Source organism: Callospermophilus lateralis, chromosome 1 (assembly GCF_048772815.1).
Source record: "Callospermophilus lateralis isolate mCalLat2 chromosome 1, mCalLat2.hap1, whole genome shotgun sequence".
Lineage (NCBI taxonomy): Eukaryota > Metazoa > Chordata > Mammalia > Rodentia > Sciuridae > Callospermophilus > Callospermophilus lateralis.
In genome coordinates this window covers 63,095,166-63,114,931 of record NC_135305.1, presented here as the reverse complement: position 1 = coordinate 63,114,931, position 19,766 = coordinate 63,095,166, and the positions used below count along the sequence as shown (strand labels likewise).

General features: G+C 31.5%; 1 protein-coding gene across 2 annotated transcripts in view; it reads left to right on the top strand.

Annotated features, from left to right (window-relative positions):
- Window positions 1–19,766, top strand: part of Pclo (piccolo presynaptic cytomatrix protein) — a 403,000-nt gene that overhangs the window by 275,971 nt on the left and 107,263 nt on the right. For both annotated transcript variants that reach the window (XM_076862544.2, XM_076862539.2), the window contains one exon: window positions 2,898–3,023. In XM_076862544.2, the coding sequence (XP_076718659.2) occupies window positions 2,898–3,023 (126 nt within the window). The remainder of the gene's footprint in view (window positions 1–2,897; window positions 3,024–19,766) is intronic.

Genomic DNA, 19,766 nt, shown 5'->3' with positions numbered 1-19,766 from the left:
GGTTAAATAAATATTAGTTGCCAAAGACCATTTCAGATCAAAATTAATGTTGCTTCTTGAATTTATTGAAACTTAGGTTGACATTCTGTTTTCTAGATTTAAAGAGGGTTATTAAATTTTATGAAAATATTTTGTCTATGTTTAATAGATAAAATATCAAAGTGCAGCTATAGAAATATAAAATCAAAATGACCGAATTTTAATTCTCATATTTATTATTTTTATAATATCCAAGTTGTACAAGAAGCTACTGTAAAACTACAAAAAATATTATCTTCCTTGGGTCTTTTTATTGTTTCCCATGCTGTTCTTGTGCAAATTTTTAATATTTTATGCAACTTTATTTTTATATTAAAAACTGCAGGAATATCAATAAGAGTTAACAGTAATTTTTGAAAATTGATTATGCACCTGAAGTACTTTCCATGTATATAATCTTATTTTTCACAGTATTCTCATGATAATGTTTTATTCCATTATACCATCCACCCTGAATTCTATAAAGTACATTTTATAATATTTTGAATACTTTATTTCACTATGAGGTTTTATTTCACTATAATTCAGAAATAATTATTCTCTATTCCAGTTTATCAAGATGGATATAGTTTTGGTTTCCTATCACTGATCCTACCACAGGGTTCTAGAGTGTGTTCAGTCACTAAAAAGCAAATAGCTGTAAGGACCCCATGACTTAACCTCACGTCACTGTTATCTTCAGAATGAGGCTATAACCAAATTGTAAAATAGTCACTTATACTAATTATCGATTTTGATATTTCACAACTAATCTTTTAGCTATACCTTTAAAAGGGTGTGATGATCTTAGATCTATTTGAGACTTTTTAGCATATGGTTGTACCACACATCATATAGTGCTAAAACTATTTTTACATGCTACCTTTGCATTCTAAATTTTAGGTTTAAAAGATATATGCAAAGCCAGTGCCCTGAGCTCCTTCCTCTGCCATAATCTACATAAAAGTATATTTTTTGACAAATTTTAACAGTGTGATCTTAAACATATTCCTATAAGCTACAAATAAATCTTGTAAATCACCTTTGAGTTCTTAGACTGACCAAGTCTTAAAAGATATTGATATGCTAACTATATTAGAAATTTAATATCCAAACGAAGTTTTATGCAATCTTGAACAAATAATGGATTACGGTTTGTGAGTGATTCCACCATGGAAAGCAAAGTGTTGGTTGTGAACATACTTTTATTCCTAAAGATAAATAAAGGAATAACCTTTTGTTATAGCCAGTAATTTAAAAATACTCATTTTATAATTTCTAAAATTTCCTTAGTACATTGAAAAAATTAGACCAAACTAATTGAGTGAATTCTGGTTAAATTCTTCACACCCATCTAATATCATATTGTAGATTCAGTCCTGGTGATTCCTTAAACTCTAATATCTAAGAATGCATCCGTCTTTACCCAAACTTAGCGGAGGAGTAAATCACTTAATAAAACACATTCATACAGTTGTGTTAAATTTACATTATAAATAATTTCTGCTAAGAGCAGTAATGCTAGACCAAGAAATATTTGGCAGAAAATCTCTACAGGTGGGGTAAGGAGAGCTAGTATCCTATTTAACTATGAAATCTAGTACAGGGCATTTAGAAACATAGTCAACTTGTTTTCATTTTCATTTTTTTAAATTTTTTATTTGTTTTAATTAGTTACACATGACAGTACAATGACCTTGACATATCATGCCTTTGAATCAGATGGGATATAATTTCTTATTTTTCTGAGTGCACAGTTTGCAGAATCACATTGGTCATGCAGTTCTAAATCTTCTGAATACCTATAGTGGTTAAGAAACAGAGGAAATAAAGTGTAGGAGATGAGGATAGGTAGAAAAGGAGAGAGAACAGAAAAGAGAAGGAAAGAGAGAGGAAAGGAGGGAAGGGATTATTTGGAATCATCACAACTGGGAAGAAATATTTTACCAGAATATATCCTTGTTTTTCAAGTGACAGGAAGGTTACATAATTCAGTGTTAGTGGTGGCTGAATGTTTAAAATGTATAGATAGCATTGGTTTTTTTTAAAGAATAAAGTAGAAAAGGAACAAAATTTTAAAGCAATAGCTTTTAAAATTTGGAGATTTTTAAAGACAATCTGAAAGAATTTGAAAATAGTACTTCAATCAATGAATGAATTTCAGCAAATTTCAATTTAAGTAGTTTATTGTACCTTCCATTAAAGATACGGAATTCTGCTTTCCTTTAATGCTTTATGGTAAAATATTTTTAGCATTTACAATGAAAATGCATGTGGTACTATGTCCTCTCATGAGTTTTTAGCTGATTTAGAAAAAAACACATAAATTTAAAATATCAACAGTTTTTACCTATCTCAATTAGGTTTCTCATTATTATTGATCATCTTTCCATTTAGCTAATTATAGATAAACCTGTCTTGGGTAAGAAACAGTTTACTAAGTGGGTCATCAATCAAGATCAATGTTATTATGCCACAAGCAATATAAATTGATGAGTGAAGATTGAAAAGTGACAAATAATTCATAGGTTATAATCATGTTTTCACATTATCAGCTGAAGTCCTTTGTATGTTCACATCCTCTGTTCAATTTATGACAGCCATTACTGCTTTTCTGTGAGTAAGATGCTCCTAAGTTTCATAGGTGAATACTCAAGATTTTCTTGCACTGAGAATATCCTTTTATAAAATTTTTATAATATATCTGGTTAAAAACTGGCAATGTGTTAGTATATGAAATTGAAGTCAGCATAAAGTACTTTTATTGCTGATGATACATTTAGCTTTCTGGTGCCACATCCACTTTTTGTCTTCTCTAAAACTATGATAAATATAGTCTCTTCTTGAATTATTACTAATTTGCTAATTCTTCAATACAGGTAATGGACTAGGAATCAGAATTGTAGGTGGTAAAGAAATCCCTGGGCATGGTGGAGAAATTGGAGCCTATATTGCCAAAATTCTTCCCGGGGGAGGTGCAGAACAGACAGGGAAACTTATGGAAGGTAAGAATAAGAGATTTCAAAACAAAGAAAAATGAATGTACTCATATTAAATACCTTTTAGTTTAATATGCAAATTTTCTCTTTTATTACTGTGTGGTAAGGCTCTGTCTTTATGGTAAACTATGAAATAATGGTATGGCAATAGAAAAGAAATTATGTCCACAAACATATTCATTTTATTTTCAATTGCATTGTCCTTTTGGCAGTTGGTTAGCTACAGGATTGAGTTGTATAAAAGACACTAATAAGTCAACAGTTTTCCTAACTGGGGAAATTTTATTTAAAAAAAAAAAAACAGTTTTAGTTCACTCTAATAATGTTTCATGAATAAAAGAAAAATTATATTGAAAGCAGAGCTACGAAGATTCAAAAAAATGATTCAGTACAAGCATAAGTCAGGTCATCAAACTACAGACAGGTCACAAGTCAAATCCGTCTACCACCTGTTTTTGTGAAGAATGTCTGTTAGAACACAGGCAGGATCATTCATTCACATGTGGAACCTGGGTGATTTCCTGCTACAGTACTAGGACAGCATTCATGACAGAGACTGCATGATTTGCAATGTCTAAAATATTTACTTTCTTGGCCCTTCACAATAAAGTTTTCCAACCCTCTTGCTTGGTGTTGTCTTCTTTTACATTATACTGCAAGCGCTTTAATGTAATAACTTTATAGAAGTAACCAATGGTCAAAAATATTATTACATCATTTCTGTTCAGTACAGTATTTCAGCTGAATTTTCAAAATACATAATGATAATTTTCAATTATGAATCATAAATGTAGTCATCAAATATTTCAAAATCTCTAACACGCACACAGGGCTGACACTACTCTTTGGATACACATTTTTATGTATGAGTGTGTATATTTGTGTAGAGCTTGTGAGCTTCTGACAATATTATTTATAGTGATATTATTTACAGTGAGAACTGTTTATAATAAAATAGATATAACCTTTTACTTTTATTCTAAATAAAATTCTCACTTGGAAAAAAGAATTTTCTGTCATTTCATGGTTTAGCTTTTGCTTGTTGTTAGTTAAAATCTTTAATTATGCTAAAAATGATTCACCATCGTCTTTTTAAGCCAAACATTTTGGAAACTACCAAAAATGTTCTTGGATATTTTTGATAAACTATGAAAATAAACAAACTGGAGGTGGTATTTATTCTTCAGTATTGTGCCACAGGCATCTTGATTCAGCTCATTAAAATGTGCTGTATACATTTCTTCCCAACTTCAAATTATTGACATATCGTTGGTAGCTTTAATTTGTCATGATGGAAGTACTTATGCTTTTAAAATAGAAAGCTATTATAAATTCAGCCTTTTTTGTTTGTATTTTGTTTGTTTGCTTGCTTGTCTCCAGAAATGCCAGTTTACCAGTACATCAAAAAATAGGTAACTGAAAGTATATTACCAAAAATATTTTAATGATATTCATAAAATAGGAAAAGTTAGGAGAGCTAGCTAGATAGCTAATGAAGGAAGAAACTGATAATAATGATTACCAGAAAAACACTGGGACTGCATGAATTTTCTATAACTATAGCTTTCAGGGATAACACTATTCTTTGGATGTTGCAGTCTGGGATACATGAATTGAGACCCATTTTCGAAGATGGGAGTGATAGGATCACTTTCACATAGTAGACTCCCAAAGGAAATTGAACATTCAGTTTTTATTTTTAAATAAAAGTTGTGATAGTAAATTTCTGATATTATTTGGCAAAGATACTTGAATGATCTACAGATAAAATTCTATAGCCTTCTTTGAACTAACATACCACCATAGGAATGTGCCCTTGCTAGCCTGTGTGACATTTTTAAAGTTCAGAAATTTAATTTTAAAATAAACATAATACAACTCATTCAAGAAAGAAAATTAAAGTTAACCTAAAATTACCTTTGTGAATTTTCAAGATGGAAGATTATTACTAATGTACTCATTTCTTATTTGAGGATAGTAGTTTTGTAATTTATCTGATTTATTTAAGTGGGATATCATTAAAAACTATGTGCATATAACATATTTAATTTGTATTAATTATTTCATTTATATATTCTTTCAAAGTTTTGCCACAGTGCTAATTCAGGCTTTTCTATGAGCACAGATCCTCTAGTTAGAGCTCAGTTTTTGTGTAACCCATACCCATAATTTGTTATTTATTATTTTCATCTTTATTTTATTTACTCCTAACCCATAGATCCATAATAAAATACTTGATAATGTTTCTATTAAACTCATGATGCTGTCTTAACTGTGGATATTTAAATACTGTTTTTACATTAAATATTTTGTACAATATTTAATTTAACACATGATAAATCATACCCTTTCTGGGTAGCATAAAGGCTATGCCTGTGTTCTGTGCCACCAGGCTATAATACTAAAGGGTCATTCCTTTCATATCCAAAGATTTCCTAGGTAGAAGGCCACCACCCAAATGACAATGCCAAAGCATTTACCTAGTAAAGATTAATATATTTTCTGGTGCTTTATGTGTTTTTATGCGTGCATGTATGCATGTTTACACATTATATCCTGAGGTCTTAAGACCGTCCACCTCAACCCCTGATAGATTTTGCAAACATTTAAAAGCAGCAGATTGGTTGAGATGTAATCCTGGTTTTTATGATTGATGTGAAGCATTGCTATAATACCAAATTTTTCATCACTAGAGGTTTTGTTTATATCTTAAAAATTTATTTCATGGTCCATAATTTTTAAAAATTTATTTGTTGAAGGAAATCAAAGTGATTAATTTTCCATCCTTTTAAATTAATTTTATCCTAGGGAAAAATTTTATATATTTGAACAGATATGCAGAGATTTCTTTATCTGCCTAAGGAATTTCAAATAAACTTAAGAATCAATGATCTCCAAGCTTATCTTTGATGTTTGTATTTTTTAATGCAAAAATATGTCAACAGAGCCTTTACAGGTTGAATATTTTCTTCCAAATGATTTAAAATATTAATGACAATTCAACTGGCTACCAAATTCTTAGATTCTTCTTCTTTCTTCCCCAAACTACAAAGCTGTTATCAGAAGAGTTTGCTGGACCTAAGACTTTTCAGACGCATTAGGTTCTGACATTTTAACACTTCTACTACACTCCATGGCATGGATTTTGATCAGGTTGATTTGGGTGAAAGCAATAATATTTTCAAATTTCCTCTTTCATTTTGTTCTTTGATTTATCCATTTAAATCATACCAATCATATAAGTTTTCTGATGCTCCTAAGTTTTTTTCTGAATGTACTTGTTTTAAAAATGACAAAAGAATCCCCAGTATATTTTCTGAGTTACTGCTCCCATTGGTTTTTTGAAAAAAGATTTGGTTTAATCCATTTTTGAAAATCCTTTCTGAACAAGGTAATTTGTCTTATTTAATAATAGAGAAGAATGTTGGGTTTAAGAATGCTGAGAATTGGCAATAATTTTTATTGCAAAATTATGAGGATTTACTCCAAAAAAAAAAAAAGATGAGGTTTTGCTGGGGATTTAACTACAAATATAATTAAGTTTCTAAAGTACTGTTTCTTGCTATTTTCTGTAAGATTATCCATTTTAACAATTTTTAGATCAACAATGCTGACTTTTGAAATGTTCACCAATGTTAGTCTTAAATATTGTATAATATTTTATCCCATTTTGGTCTCCACCCATATGGTATCTCTTTCTGAACTAATTTAGATATCTAAAAGTATACTCAAATATATGGACTTTGAAAGTTTATTACAGATTTTCATTTTCATTTTAAATCATTATTCTTAAACAAATTATTATAAACCTTTTTATATCACAATATCAATAACAAGTTCAGTAATCACCTTAAGTAATGGGTTCAAAAATTAGATGTCTCCTCTGTTAAAAACTTTCTTTTCTCAGAATTATTAAAATCTTAGAAAATTTTGATTTTGGAATGTTCATAATACAATTTCAATACCTTAGATGTGGTTCTTTTAATCTGATAAATTCTTCTCTGTATCCCACACCACTCTGCACACCTCCATTATCCTGTAACACTGTGAATTATTTTTTTTTCTGCATACTGCCAACACAGTGAGTAACTAATAAAACAAGAGTTCAGGCAATGTATGAAGAAATGTGATAAAAAACTCATTTTCAGTTACAAAAATTGGATAGTTATTAAAATGTAGCTCCTCGAAGGTTTATGTGAGGCAAATAAAGTGACACGTTGTAAAGAACCACATACATTTATAGCATCATCAATATTTTGTAATATAACTTTTGATTATCTTTTTCAGAAAAGATGAACAAAATGCAAAGTATTTCCTCTGGGCATACATTCTCACAACTTTGAGCTTTACTGCTCATAAATTTACTCTAGGTTGATTTGCTGTTGTTTTTCCTTAGTGTTTTTTCTTTGCTGTGAAATTAAATTCAGATCTCAGGGGTGGGGATGGGATTGTGATGGACAGAAATAAAAGCTCCAATCTGAAAAATGCAGTGCTATATTCCTGTGCAGTGTTGAGCATGAGATTTTTACTCTGCCAGTTCTTTGGCTCAGAAGCTCTAAAACAGTGTGGTTGTGAGAAGGTGAAGGGCACAAAACAGGAGAGTTTTGCATTTGAACTTAAAATCTCAACTCAAAATAGTAAGTTCTATTGTGGAATGGTTTTTTGCCTGACACATTTGTTTTGGATTCATTCTCACTTAAATGGCAAGCATTTTTTTTTTCTCAGTCTTATACAATTTTTACTGAAACAACTCAATGGTTAATTTTTCATTACATGGTAACCACAGAAAGGATCTGACCTTGAGCAGTGGGGAGCTGAACAACATCATGCTAAGTGAAGTACACCAGACTCAGAAAACCAAGAGTCTAAGATTTTCTTTCATATGGGGAAGCTAGAGTAAAATAAGGGGGAAAGGGAAAATAGAAAATAGAAAGGAGGGACTGGAGGGGACTGGAGATGTGGCTTAAACAGTAGCGCGCTCACCTGGCATGCGCAGGTAGCTGGGTTCGATCCTCAGCACCACATAAAAATAAAAGATGTTGTGTCCACCGAAAACTAAAAAATAAATATTTAAAAATTCTCTCTCTTGCTCTCTAGCTCTCTCTCTCTCTCTAATAAAAAGAAGAAAATAGAAAAGAGATCAGGAGAATAGAAAAAAGGTGTTCAGTGAAGGGAAGAAGGATGGGGAAAAGGGAGGAACTGTGAAATGAAATTCACCAAACTATCCTATGTACATATACTAATATACCACAGTGAATTTCGACTGTATGAATATTGATAAACGTACCAATTAAAAAATAATAAATAGGGGATGGAATTGTAGCTCAGCGGTAGAGCACCCTTCTAGCACATGTGAAGCGCTGGGTTTGATCACCAGCACCACATAAAAGTAAGTAAATAAATAAAATAAAGGGGTTGTGTCCAACTACAACTAAAAATATGTAAAATAATAATAATAAATAAATAAATATTTTTAAATGGCAATGATTTTCCAGTTACACCCCTCCCCAATAAGGAAAATGACCTTACCACATTTACACAGTTTATTGATACTTTGTGCTCATCTCACATATTAAGATGCCCAGTGCAACATCTCCAAAGTATGACTCCTTCCCTGGTGAGAAGGGAATGTTTGGTAGGGAGGAATGCCTCTTAGCAGCCATAATTTGATATTGACACTTAATAGGGCACTGGCCAATTTTCATTACAAATGTTTGAGTGTCAATGGCCAATAGTCATATGCCCAACATACTATATTGCAGTCTTAACATTTGACCATACATATTTTATGTTTTTAAAGAAATAAGTACATATAAATGAGAAAAAGACTCCTATAGCCACCTCTTCTCTCACAAACGTACTACTGCCTCAGAAAAAAACCACCAGACTTAATTTCAGAGTCACATTTTTGCTTGTTTTTCTTTAGTGTCATATATGTATCCACAACCACATATGATTCATTTAAAAATATCTTACTGTACATATCTTTGTGACATCTTTTTATGGTCACATGAAGTTTTTGAGATTTATCCAAACTGGGTACATTTTCATTTATTTTAAGTACTGGGCAGAATTGTATTTTTCAACAACTAAGTAGAATTTTTATGATTGTATGTCACTACTACAGTTCAAAAATTCTGTTTATTTACAATTTTTGTAAACTCTTCACAATAATGGTACAATTATCTGAAGTAATTTCCTAGTCCATGAGCATCTTATGAAATGTAAGTCAAATTTCTGGGTTATAATGACCATCATCGGTCTTGATAGATAATGTAGGAGAAGGTCATGTGGGCCACTTCAAATTTGGCAAATTTTCCAAATTTCTGCCTGAAGTGTTGTACTCTTTTGTACATCCTTTTGTGGAAATTTGGTGTTCTTGTTTCTCTAAATCCTTGCTCTCCTTCACCTATATTTTCTTTTTTTCATGTTTTTTCTTTGTTCTAATTAGTTATACGTGCAAGTTTTGACACATCATACATAAACAGAATAGAACTTTTCATTCTTCTGGTTGTACATGATGTAGAGTTACACAAGTCATTTAATTATATATGTTCATAGGGTAATAATGTCTGATTCATTCTACTATCATTCCTACCCCCATAACTGCCTTCCATCCTTTCACTGTGCTCTGTCTAATCCAAAGTACTTCTTTTTTAAATATTTTTAAAGAAAGAGAGAGAGAGAGAGAAATTGAGAGAGAGAGGAGAGAGAGAGGAGGGAGGGAGGAAGAGAGAGAGATTGAGAGAGAGAGGAGGGAGGGAGAGAGGGAGAGAGAGAGAAAATTTTTTTAATATTTATTTTTCAGTTTTCGGTGAACACACATCTTTAATTTTTTTTAATGTGGTGCTGAGGATCTAACCCAGTGCCCCGTGCATGCTAGGCGAGCACGTTACCACTTGAGCAACATCCCCAGCCCCAAAAGTACTTCTATTCTTCCCTAGTCCCCACTTTTTATTGTGAATTAGCTTAAGCATATCAGAGAAACCACTCGGCCTTTGGTTCTTTGCGATTGGCTTATTTCCTTTAGTATGATATTCTCCAGTTCCATCCATAATTTCATTTTTCTTTATGACTGAGAGTAATATTCCATTGTTTGTGTGTGTATGTATGTGTGTGTATATATATTTATATAAAATCTCTCTAGATAGATAGATAGATAGATAGATAGATAGATAGATATAGATAGAATCAAAATTTCTTTATCCATTCATCTGTTGAAGGGGCACCTAGGTTGGTTCCACATTTAGCCATTGTGAATTGAGCTGCTTATAAACATTGATGTAGCTGTGTCACTGTTGTATGCTGATTTTAAGTCCTTTGAGTATAACCCAAAAAGTGGGGTAACTGGTTCAAATGGTGGTTCCATTCCAAGTTTTCTAAGAACTCTCCATACTGCTTTCCATAGTGGTTACACCAATTTGCAGTCCCATCAGCAATGTATGAATATACCTTTTTCTCCACATCCTCACCAACATTTATTGTTGCTCATATTCTTGATAATTTCCATTCTGACTGGAGTTAGATGGAATCTCAGTGGAGTTTTGATTTGTATTTCTATAATTGCTAGAGATGTTGAACATTTTTTCATATATTTGTTGATGATTCATATTTCTTATTTTGAGAAGTATCTATTCAGTTCCTTAGCCCATTTACTGATTGAGTTATTTGGTGTTTTGGTGTTTTTGAGATCTTTATACATCCTAGTGATTAATGCTGTATCTGAGGTACATGTGGTAAAGGTTTTCTGCCATTCTGTAGGTTCTCTCTTCATGTTATTAATTGGTTGCTTTGGTGATAAGAAGCTTCTTAGTTTGATTCAATTCCATTTATTGATCCTTGATTTTTACTTCTTGTACTTTAAGAGTCTTGTTAAGGCCCTGAGGTTGTGGCCCAGTGGTGGAGTGCTTGCCTACACGTTTGAGGCAATGGGTTCTAGCCTCAGCACCATATAAAAATGAAGAAAGAAAATAACTGTATAGTATTCATATACAACTAAAAAATATTTTTTAAAGAAAGAGTCTTGGTAATGAAGTCAGATCCTAAGCCTACATAGTAGAAATTTGGGCATATTCTTTCTTCTATTAGGTTCAGGGTCTCTGTTCCAGTGCCTAAGTCCTTGATCCAATTGAGTTGAGTTGAGTGCAGGGTGAGATAAAGGGGTTTAATTTCATTTTGCTGCATATGGATTTCCAGTTTTCCCAACCCCATTTGTTGAAGAGGCTATTTTTCCTCCAATATATGTTTTTAGCACCTTTGTCTAGTATGAGATAACTCTATTTATGTGGGATTGACTCTGTGTTATCTATTCTGTACCATTGGCCTATATTTCTGTTTTGGTGCCAATACCATGCCATTTTTGTTACCTCATCATTATAAAAGCTATGTATGCTAACCTCAAGGCCAACGTCATTCTAAATTGAAAGCATTCCCTCTAAGAACTGGTTCAAGACAAAGATGCCCTCTTACACCACTTTTATTCAACATCATCCTTGAAACTCAAGCCAGAACAATTAGAAGAAAGAAATTAAAGAGATACAAATAGGAAAAGAAAAACTCAAACTATCACTATTTGCCAATGACATGATACTATATTTAGAAGATCCAAAAAAATCCCACCAGAAAACTTTTGGAACTAATAAATTTAGCAGAGTAGCAGGATATAAAGTTAATACCGATATATCAAATGTGTTCCTATACAATAGTGATTAATCCACTGAAAAAAAAATTAGGAAAACTACCCCATTCACAATAGCCTCAAAAAATAAATAAAAATATGTAATCAGTCTAACAAAAGAGTTGTAAAAGACCTCTACAATAAAAACTACAGAACACTAAAGAAAGAAATTGAAAAAGAACTTAGAAGATGGAAAGATCTCCCATGATCTTAGATAGGCAGAATTAACATTGTCCAAATGGCCATAATACCAAAAGCATTATTACAGGTTTAATGCAATTCCTATTAAAATCCCAATGGCATTCTTCATAGAAATAGAAGAAGCAACCATGAAATTCATTTGGAAAAATAAGAGACCCAGAATACCCACAGCAAGAAGAGTAAAGCAGGAGACATCACAATACCAGACCTTAAGTTATACTATAGAGCCTATATTTCCTTTTTAGCAGTAATATAGAATGATATCCTACTGTTATTTTCATTTGCTTCCCCTTTAGTAGTGTTGAGTGTGATCATATTTTAGTAATCTTATTAGCTCTTCAGTTTTTCTCACTTGTGATTTACTTATTCTTTGTCCTAATTCTTCAATTGGGTTTTTGTGTATTTTTATCGATTTTTAGAGATTTTTTTATATATTCTGGATATAATGCTTTCCTAAGTATGTAGGATGGAAATACCTTCTTCTACTATGTGGCTTATTTTTTGAATTTCTTTTTTTTTTGAATTTTAATATAGTCAAATTTGTTTTTTCTATTAAGTTTTATAAATTTAAGAAATGTTTCATGTTTTAAAGTCTTTAAAATGTTATTCTATATTTTCTTCTAAAAATTATAAAGATATATGTTGCCTTATAGTCATTGAGTTAAATTAGTTCTAGTTTATCTGTTATCTGGAATAGAAACTTATAGTATACTTTTGTTTTCCTTCCCAATATGAATAGGCAATTTTTCATGCACCAGTTTTTGAGTCATGTATTATTACTCTGACTGATCTACAGTGCTGTATATCATACACTGAAGTTTTTGCACATATATGGGTCTTTTCTGAGTTTCGTATTCCATGATACTGGTCTACATGTCCACCCCTACAATAATATTACAGTTTTAATTATGATATATTTTTCTATTAAGTCCTGACATGTTATAGGAAAATACACTATATTGTTGTTCTTCTAAATCCTCTTGGAACAATTCTTGACCCTTTGATCTTGTGTATAAATTCTAAAATCAGCTTGTTCATTTTCATGACAATCTATGTCAAGATTTGATGGTTACTAACTGAATGCATAGATTATTGTAGAAACAAATATATTTTTACAAATAGTCCTATTTATTTGAGACTTCAAACTATTCATAATGCAGAATCTTTGCTTTACCTGGAGATTTAGTCATTGTATTCTAAATCAATACAACAAAGTAAAGTAGGACATTAAGAAAGCTAAAAATTATTAAATAAATAGCAAATATTTAACATTAATTTTGTATTTCTCTATGCTGACTCATAAAAATATTATTAAGTATTCAAAACAAGAGGCAGAGTAGAAAATATTAATAAAATAGAAATTTATTTGGGAACTATAGTGGATAAATCTAATACTTTATGTGCATATCCTGTGTTCTAAGCTTTATTTTATCACTGGATTTCTTGTTCTCCAAATAAATTTTGTCCTGGATTTTTATATCATAACATATTAAATGTGAAATACACTTCTGGAATGATAGTTTTATAATTTCAACAATATTCATAAGAAAAAATGAATCAATGAGGACCTGAAATATCTTTTATCTAGTGGACCAAAAACAGTTGGTGTATATTGATAGGTTGTTTGAAAGTTAATTTAGTAAAATCTTTTGAAGATAATGTCTACAATATTATGAATTTGGGGGGGAATTTTTAGCTAAAAACTAGGAATATACTATTCAAATATGAATGTAGCTCCAAGAACCTTTTTAATGAATAAGTGGAAACACAATGAGAACAAAAGTTAAAACCCAATAATGCCCAGTGTTTACTTGTAAATGTAGAGCCTAACAGCAAGTTAGCTCTCTCAGACCATAAGACCTACACAGAAATGAGAAAAACGTCATTGTTATCAATAAGCTAGTCTATGAGGGATTTTACCTGTGCATAAATTCTAATTCATAGATAGTTTTAAATTTTTAGTTTTTAGTTGTTTCATTGAAAGTGGTTGATAATGATCCAACTGGCTAGTTCTTCTTAAAGATGAACTGACAGTTTCTGGCAAGAAAATACTGGTGGATTTGTTGTTGAGAATCAGTATTCCCTGTAAGAGTGACGTTAACCAATTTTGAAGTGGTGATTTTGATTTTAGAAGGTGGCCTCTGGAAGTCCCTTCCATGAAGATGTCTATTGTACAAGAGCTGATTCCAGTAGCATTCTTAGAGGACACATTTCTGTGTAACCAAGGGAGATTGTTCCCAGGCAAGGAAGTCTCTATTTCTGCTTATGCTTTTTTGGCATATGTTACAGATGGCATGGCAGTGATCAAGGTTGGAGATCAAGAAACACTGCACACAGATGAGTGAGCTTCCTTGTTCTTGTTCCAGGGGGAATACCAGGTACGGATTAGTAATTAGCATGAGATTTCTCAGGATTCCCTAAAGCCAGTATGTTAGGTACACATGACAAGGTTACATTTCATGTTGGTACAGAGATTTTCTAATAAGTATTTAGGAACTGTCTTCTGGGGAAGAAAAAAAAATACAAATTGTTGGTATGTGGACTGGGAGGTTTTAATACATTTTTATAGGCTGCAGTAATATCAGTCTTACTACATCAGGATATTAATGATTAGCTTCATTGCCAGGACAAAGATATTTTTCTCCTATACACATTTATTTTGATATTTATCAGAGGATAATACTTATTTGTGTTCAAGTGTCATTACTTTTTGTTTAATAATTGAGAGAATATTTTTAGAGTGAGATAGGTTAGGATTTAAGACCAGGACTAGTACTTGCTGCCTGGATAATTTGTTTAACTTTTAGTATCTGGGTGTTCTTAGTTGGAAAATTAGGATAATAGTAGTGTTTACCAAATTGTTATCAGATTAATAAATAATATATCAGAAACACATAGTGTTTGGCATATTGTAAGTGGTGCAGAAATTGTCCTTATTTTCAACTTTGGAGATCTTATATGGTAAGAATAATGTTTGCTATATTAATTTTGAATTTCATGCCCCATACCTGTACCTGTTTAGATCGTTAACCATGCTCAAATCTTAACTGTGAACTACAGGAATATATCATATTCCTGATGGAAAAATCATCAAACTTGAAGTCAGAAGACTCTGAGTTAGTGTCATCTTCATAATTTTACCTGGTCTTTGATATTAAACCTATAGGACTTATGAGACACTTTGCCTGTTGAAGAGATACAGGGACAGATTTAACCTGAAGAAACAGAGTCAAAGATTTGGAGGTGGGAGATGAGGTGGTAATATGTGAGTGCCATTAAGCTGGGTATGTCATATAAGATGGAGATCTAGGAACTAAAACTTAATCAGAAGAAATGAAAGAATAAGTGAGATAAGAAGTAGATAAATCATGACTCTCAGTGCTCCTTCCTCTCATATAGCTCCTTACAAAGATAGGATTGGCTTTAAAATATTTGAGAATTGTGGCACATGTCAGCTTTATAACATTTGTAATTGGTTGTTGTTTCATCTTTTAACAAATATCCACTTTCACTTAATTTAATATAAATAATTTTATATTTTTTAATAAACTGTATAAGCTTCAGGCTTTACAAGATCTGGCTTTATCCCTGAATGAAATGTTTCTTCCTGGTGAAAGATATTGAGGATCTTACTGTAGAAATACAAGAACCTACTGATTTGAAATAGTAAACTGATGAAAAAGTGACTGGAGGGGATAGACAGAAGACCAGAGAGATGACTGCTGCAAAGGAGCAGAGGTGAGAACATTAGGAATACTAGAAATAATGAAGAATTAAAATAGGTCATAACATTCACTCAGAATCGACTCTGTATAGATATATCCTAGAAGGAAATATAATGATTTGGTTCTTCTTGCTCCCACAGTGCCAAGACCCTACAAAGCAGTGGACCCCAAATTTCCATTGTGCAGGGAAAGTTTGATCAGGATCTGAAAGAATAAAAATATAAAATACATCTGAAAACTATGGAAAGTATGCCTTTAGGGAAGAAAAACTCTTTTCCTTAACTAATGATGTTTGTGGTGTTTTCATTATGATGTTGAAAGAAAATGAAAATAAAGAGATGCAGAATACATTGTTCAAGTCTTCATGCACTACACCAGGATCATGGCCTAATGGAGCTCACAGGTTTAGATTCTTGCAACCCAAGAATTCCAAGTAATTTTTGGGTTATTTTGAAGAGCAAACCATTACTTTCTGTAGACAAGACACTGTGCAGACCATACAGATCTTTCAAGGCTTTTATTCACTTATAAATTTTTAATAGATAGTTATAAGGTACTATTATATTCTGGATATAGTGACCAGAGCTTAAGCAGAAACAGTATTCTACAGGAATACAGTTTTTCATTTCAATACTCAACAAGTTCACATGAATGGTTTTTCATATATTTATTGAGTTTCGCTGACTGTGTGGGAGAAAATAAGATTCCTGATTCCATATATTAAGCTACTTTACTCTCTGCTCATGCCCATGATCCTTATCATTGTTGACTATGGGTGCTTGAATTCACCTAGATTCATCATTAAACTATTTAGTTTTGAAAAAAAAAAATGCTTCAGGATATATAGGTAAAGCAGTCATTTTTCTCAGTCCTTTTGGAGCTTCAGTTAATAAAGCATTGCTCTTACATTCTAGTAGCAAATTCAGAAAAGTGTTTTTATCACTATCATATATTAAATGGTAATAAATGCTAAGAAGAAAAATAAAGGAAGGAGGGTAGGCATGGCAGGTAGGAAGGTGGCATATCATTTTTAGATGGGTGATCAGAGAAGACCTCAGTGAGAAAGGAAGACTTCAGTAAAGCCACTAAGGTGAGGAAGGGGGACCTTGAGCAAGAGCATGCTGGTGTATGCCAAGGAGTGGCAAGATAGCAAAGACGTTGGTGTAGCTGGAATTGATGGAATATGTGGGATGGAGGACAGCAAGAGTTTTGGTTAGAGAAGTAACAGAGATTAAATCTTATAGGCAACTGTAAAATATTTAATCTCTGATGTGAGATGAGAAGCCATTTACCTGACACAAGCTGAACACTGTTAAATAGAATTACTCTTGCTGCCACATTAAGAACTGTCTGAAAGGATTAAAAGTAGAAGTAAGGAAAATAGTTGAGAAACTTTAGAAATAACCCAGGTAGAAATAGGATAGGTGAAATGGTGAGAAATGGTGTGTGTGTGTATCACATATACATATATGTTAAATTTATCTCAATGAAAATGTCCTCAATGTGTTCAGTCATTTATTCCTATACATAGTTTCCATGTTTAATAATTCAAAAATTACTCAAATTTTTTTTTAAAAGTTAAATCTATATGTAATATAACAAAAGTACAGAGTATTTGGCATCCACATATTCTGCCTTGTTTAAATTAATACAATATACATATCCTTTAATAGGAACTTCTCTTAAATGTATATTTGTGTGATTCTCCAGATGGCAGTTCAATTTTTTTTTTATTTTTATCATTGTTAATTTACATCTTGGTAGGAGAAAAGATGGCCAAAAGCCACATTTTTAAATGTTTATGAAGGAAGGTCACTATGGAGTATTTATTTATGAAAATTATGTCTCTGCCAATATTGCCATAAGTATATGGGGAGAACAAATTGAATAACATCTCTACCAATGTTTTATGGTGCTTAGGGAGTTTGCATTAATAAACTATGAAAAATGGATTTAAGTACTTTATTGATTAGAATAACTGATTCTCAGAAATTTCATTTTTTATCATGATAACATTCTCTGAAAATTGTATTTAATGTAAAAATGTAAAATCAATTATGATTTTCAATTCTTATCGTCTTACCAATTCTACCAGCTTCCAGTCTGTGTCTGATTTTCTTCATTTGTTCAGTAAACACTTGTACTATGGATATAGAAATTCTCAGAACATCAGTGGAAACAATTACAAAAAACAAAATAATGTGTATTGAATATAATAGAAGTATGTGCATGATACAGAGAAAACATAAAAGAGACTGACACCAACCTGCCAAAGTTGGGAACAATATGAGAAAGAAAGCATATGTCCTCTCCAAATGGTAGAATGTTATTAAAATGCGGATTGGAGTATTGTAAATCTTTCATCTATGCCTTAATATTATCAACTGAATTAAGTCTGAATATAATGTGGTCTACAGGCCTTTACAACCTATGCCAGCCCATTTGAACTATTCATCCATCCCCATCTCTACTTCCCAACTTCACACCCATTGCCTCATTCTAACCCTGGAGATGCTTCCTCAGAACCTCATTTACACTCTGAAAACATTTGTTCCTGTTCTGCTCCTAAATTGTATGATCCAAAATCATAACCAACTGATAATAGTGGCCCAGAATCTTCAATCCTCTTTGATACATACTGATTGAATATATGTAGATTTAATGTGGCCTTATTTATCTCAGTTAAAATATATTCATTTATATTTGTTACGCACTTAAATATAAGGCATTAGCTATGAAAATAGTCAAAATTTTATGAGATATTCTGTATAACTTAAATATAAAATAGGCCTTTAGAATGCTAATATTGCTGAATTTAGGCAACTCATCAAGAGACCTGGCTTTTTGAACTGTCACTAAATATAGTTTCCAAAACTGAGTGCTTTCATTTGTAAAAAATAGAGATATTTCTACTCTGTCTTACTAGATGACTATGAAGCTAAAATGAGGAAAAAAGTAGGCAAAATGACTTCATTGTTGTTTTCTTAAACATCTTTTACTGGTGCTCTATATTAATATCATAGGTAGAAACATAAGTAAAATGGGTCTAATAACCTTTATTTTCATCAAAAGGACTCCTTATAATTACATGGTATACATATGAATACTTTCCATAATTCTTATAGAACTATACTGCATTTATTTTTTGTTGCAATCATGTTTGCTTATGAGAAATTATTTCTTTGCATGAATGTGACAAAACTGAAGAGAAGAGATATATTTGTTATATATCAGATGACAGATATGTTGTTAGACTCTTCTTAGACAACCTTGTTTTTCAATGGAAAATCAATTATTGTAGGATGTTGTCTATACTATAATATTGATTGATAGCATTTGAAATTGAATTCTATTTATTTAAAGTGATGGAGAACATTTTTTATGGAATTCAACAATCAAATGCCAGTTGTTCTTTATTGAACATCTATCAAAACGAAGCTAACTCATATATAATGTAAAGAAACAAATATTGGCACTTCTTGTGAAATAACTTGACACATAATTTATTTCTTTGAAAATTCTCTGAGGAAGGTAACATGGTTACTTCTGTCTTTTTATTATTTAAAATGACATCTCCACATATAATTTTTATACTTCTAGTGTTGAAAGAAATTGTGAATCAAAGGATTACTGTTTTAATTTTGATTTTATCATTCATATAATCATTACATATCATCGATTCAAATATAAACATAGTATTTTATGTTTTAAATCTTTGTCAAAGACTGTTTCCACTTTATTACTACTTTCCTTATTTTGATTTATGTATATATTACAAAGCTAAATTAATTAATTTTAATTAATTAATTTAGCTAATTGTTAAAATTAATTAACATATTCTTATCTTACATATTTATTTATTTTTTAATCTCATCTTACATATTGATTTATTTATTGGTGAGAACATCTATGATCTACTTTCTTAGCAAATTTTAAGAATATAACTGTATTGCTAACTTCAATCATCATGAATGTTAGAGTTCCCAGACCTTATCCATCTTGTAACTCAAAGTTTCAACATTTTGGCCAGTGTTTCCCAATTCCCCATCTCCCATCCCCTGGCAAACCACCATTTCACTCTGATTCTGTGAGTTCAGCCCTTTTAGATTCTACCTATGAGCGAGATCACACATTCTCTGATTGACT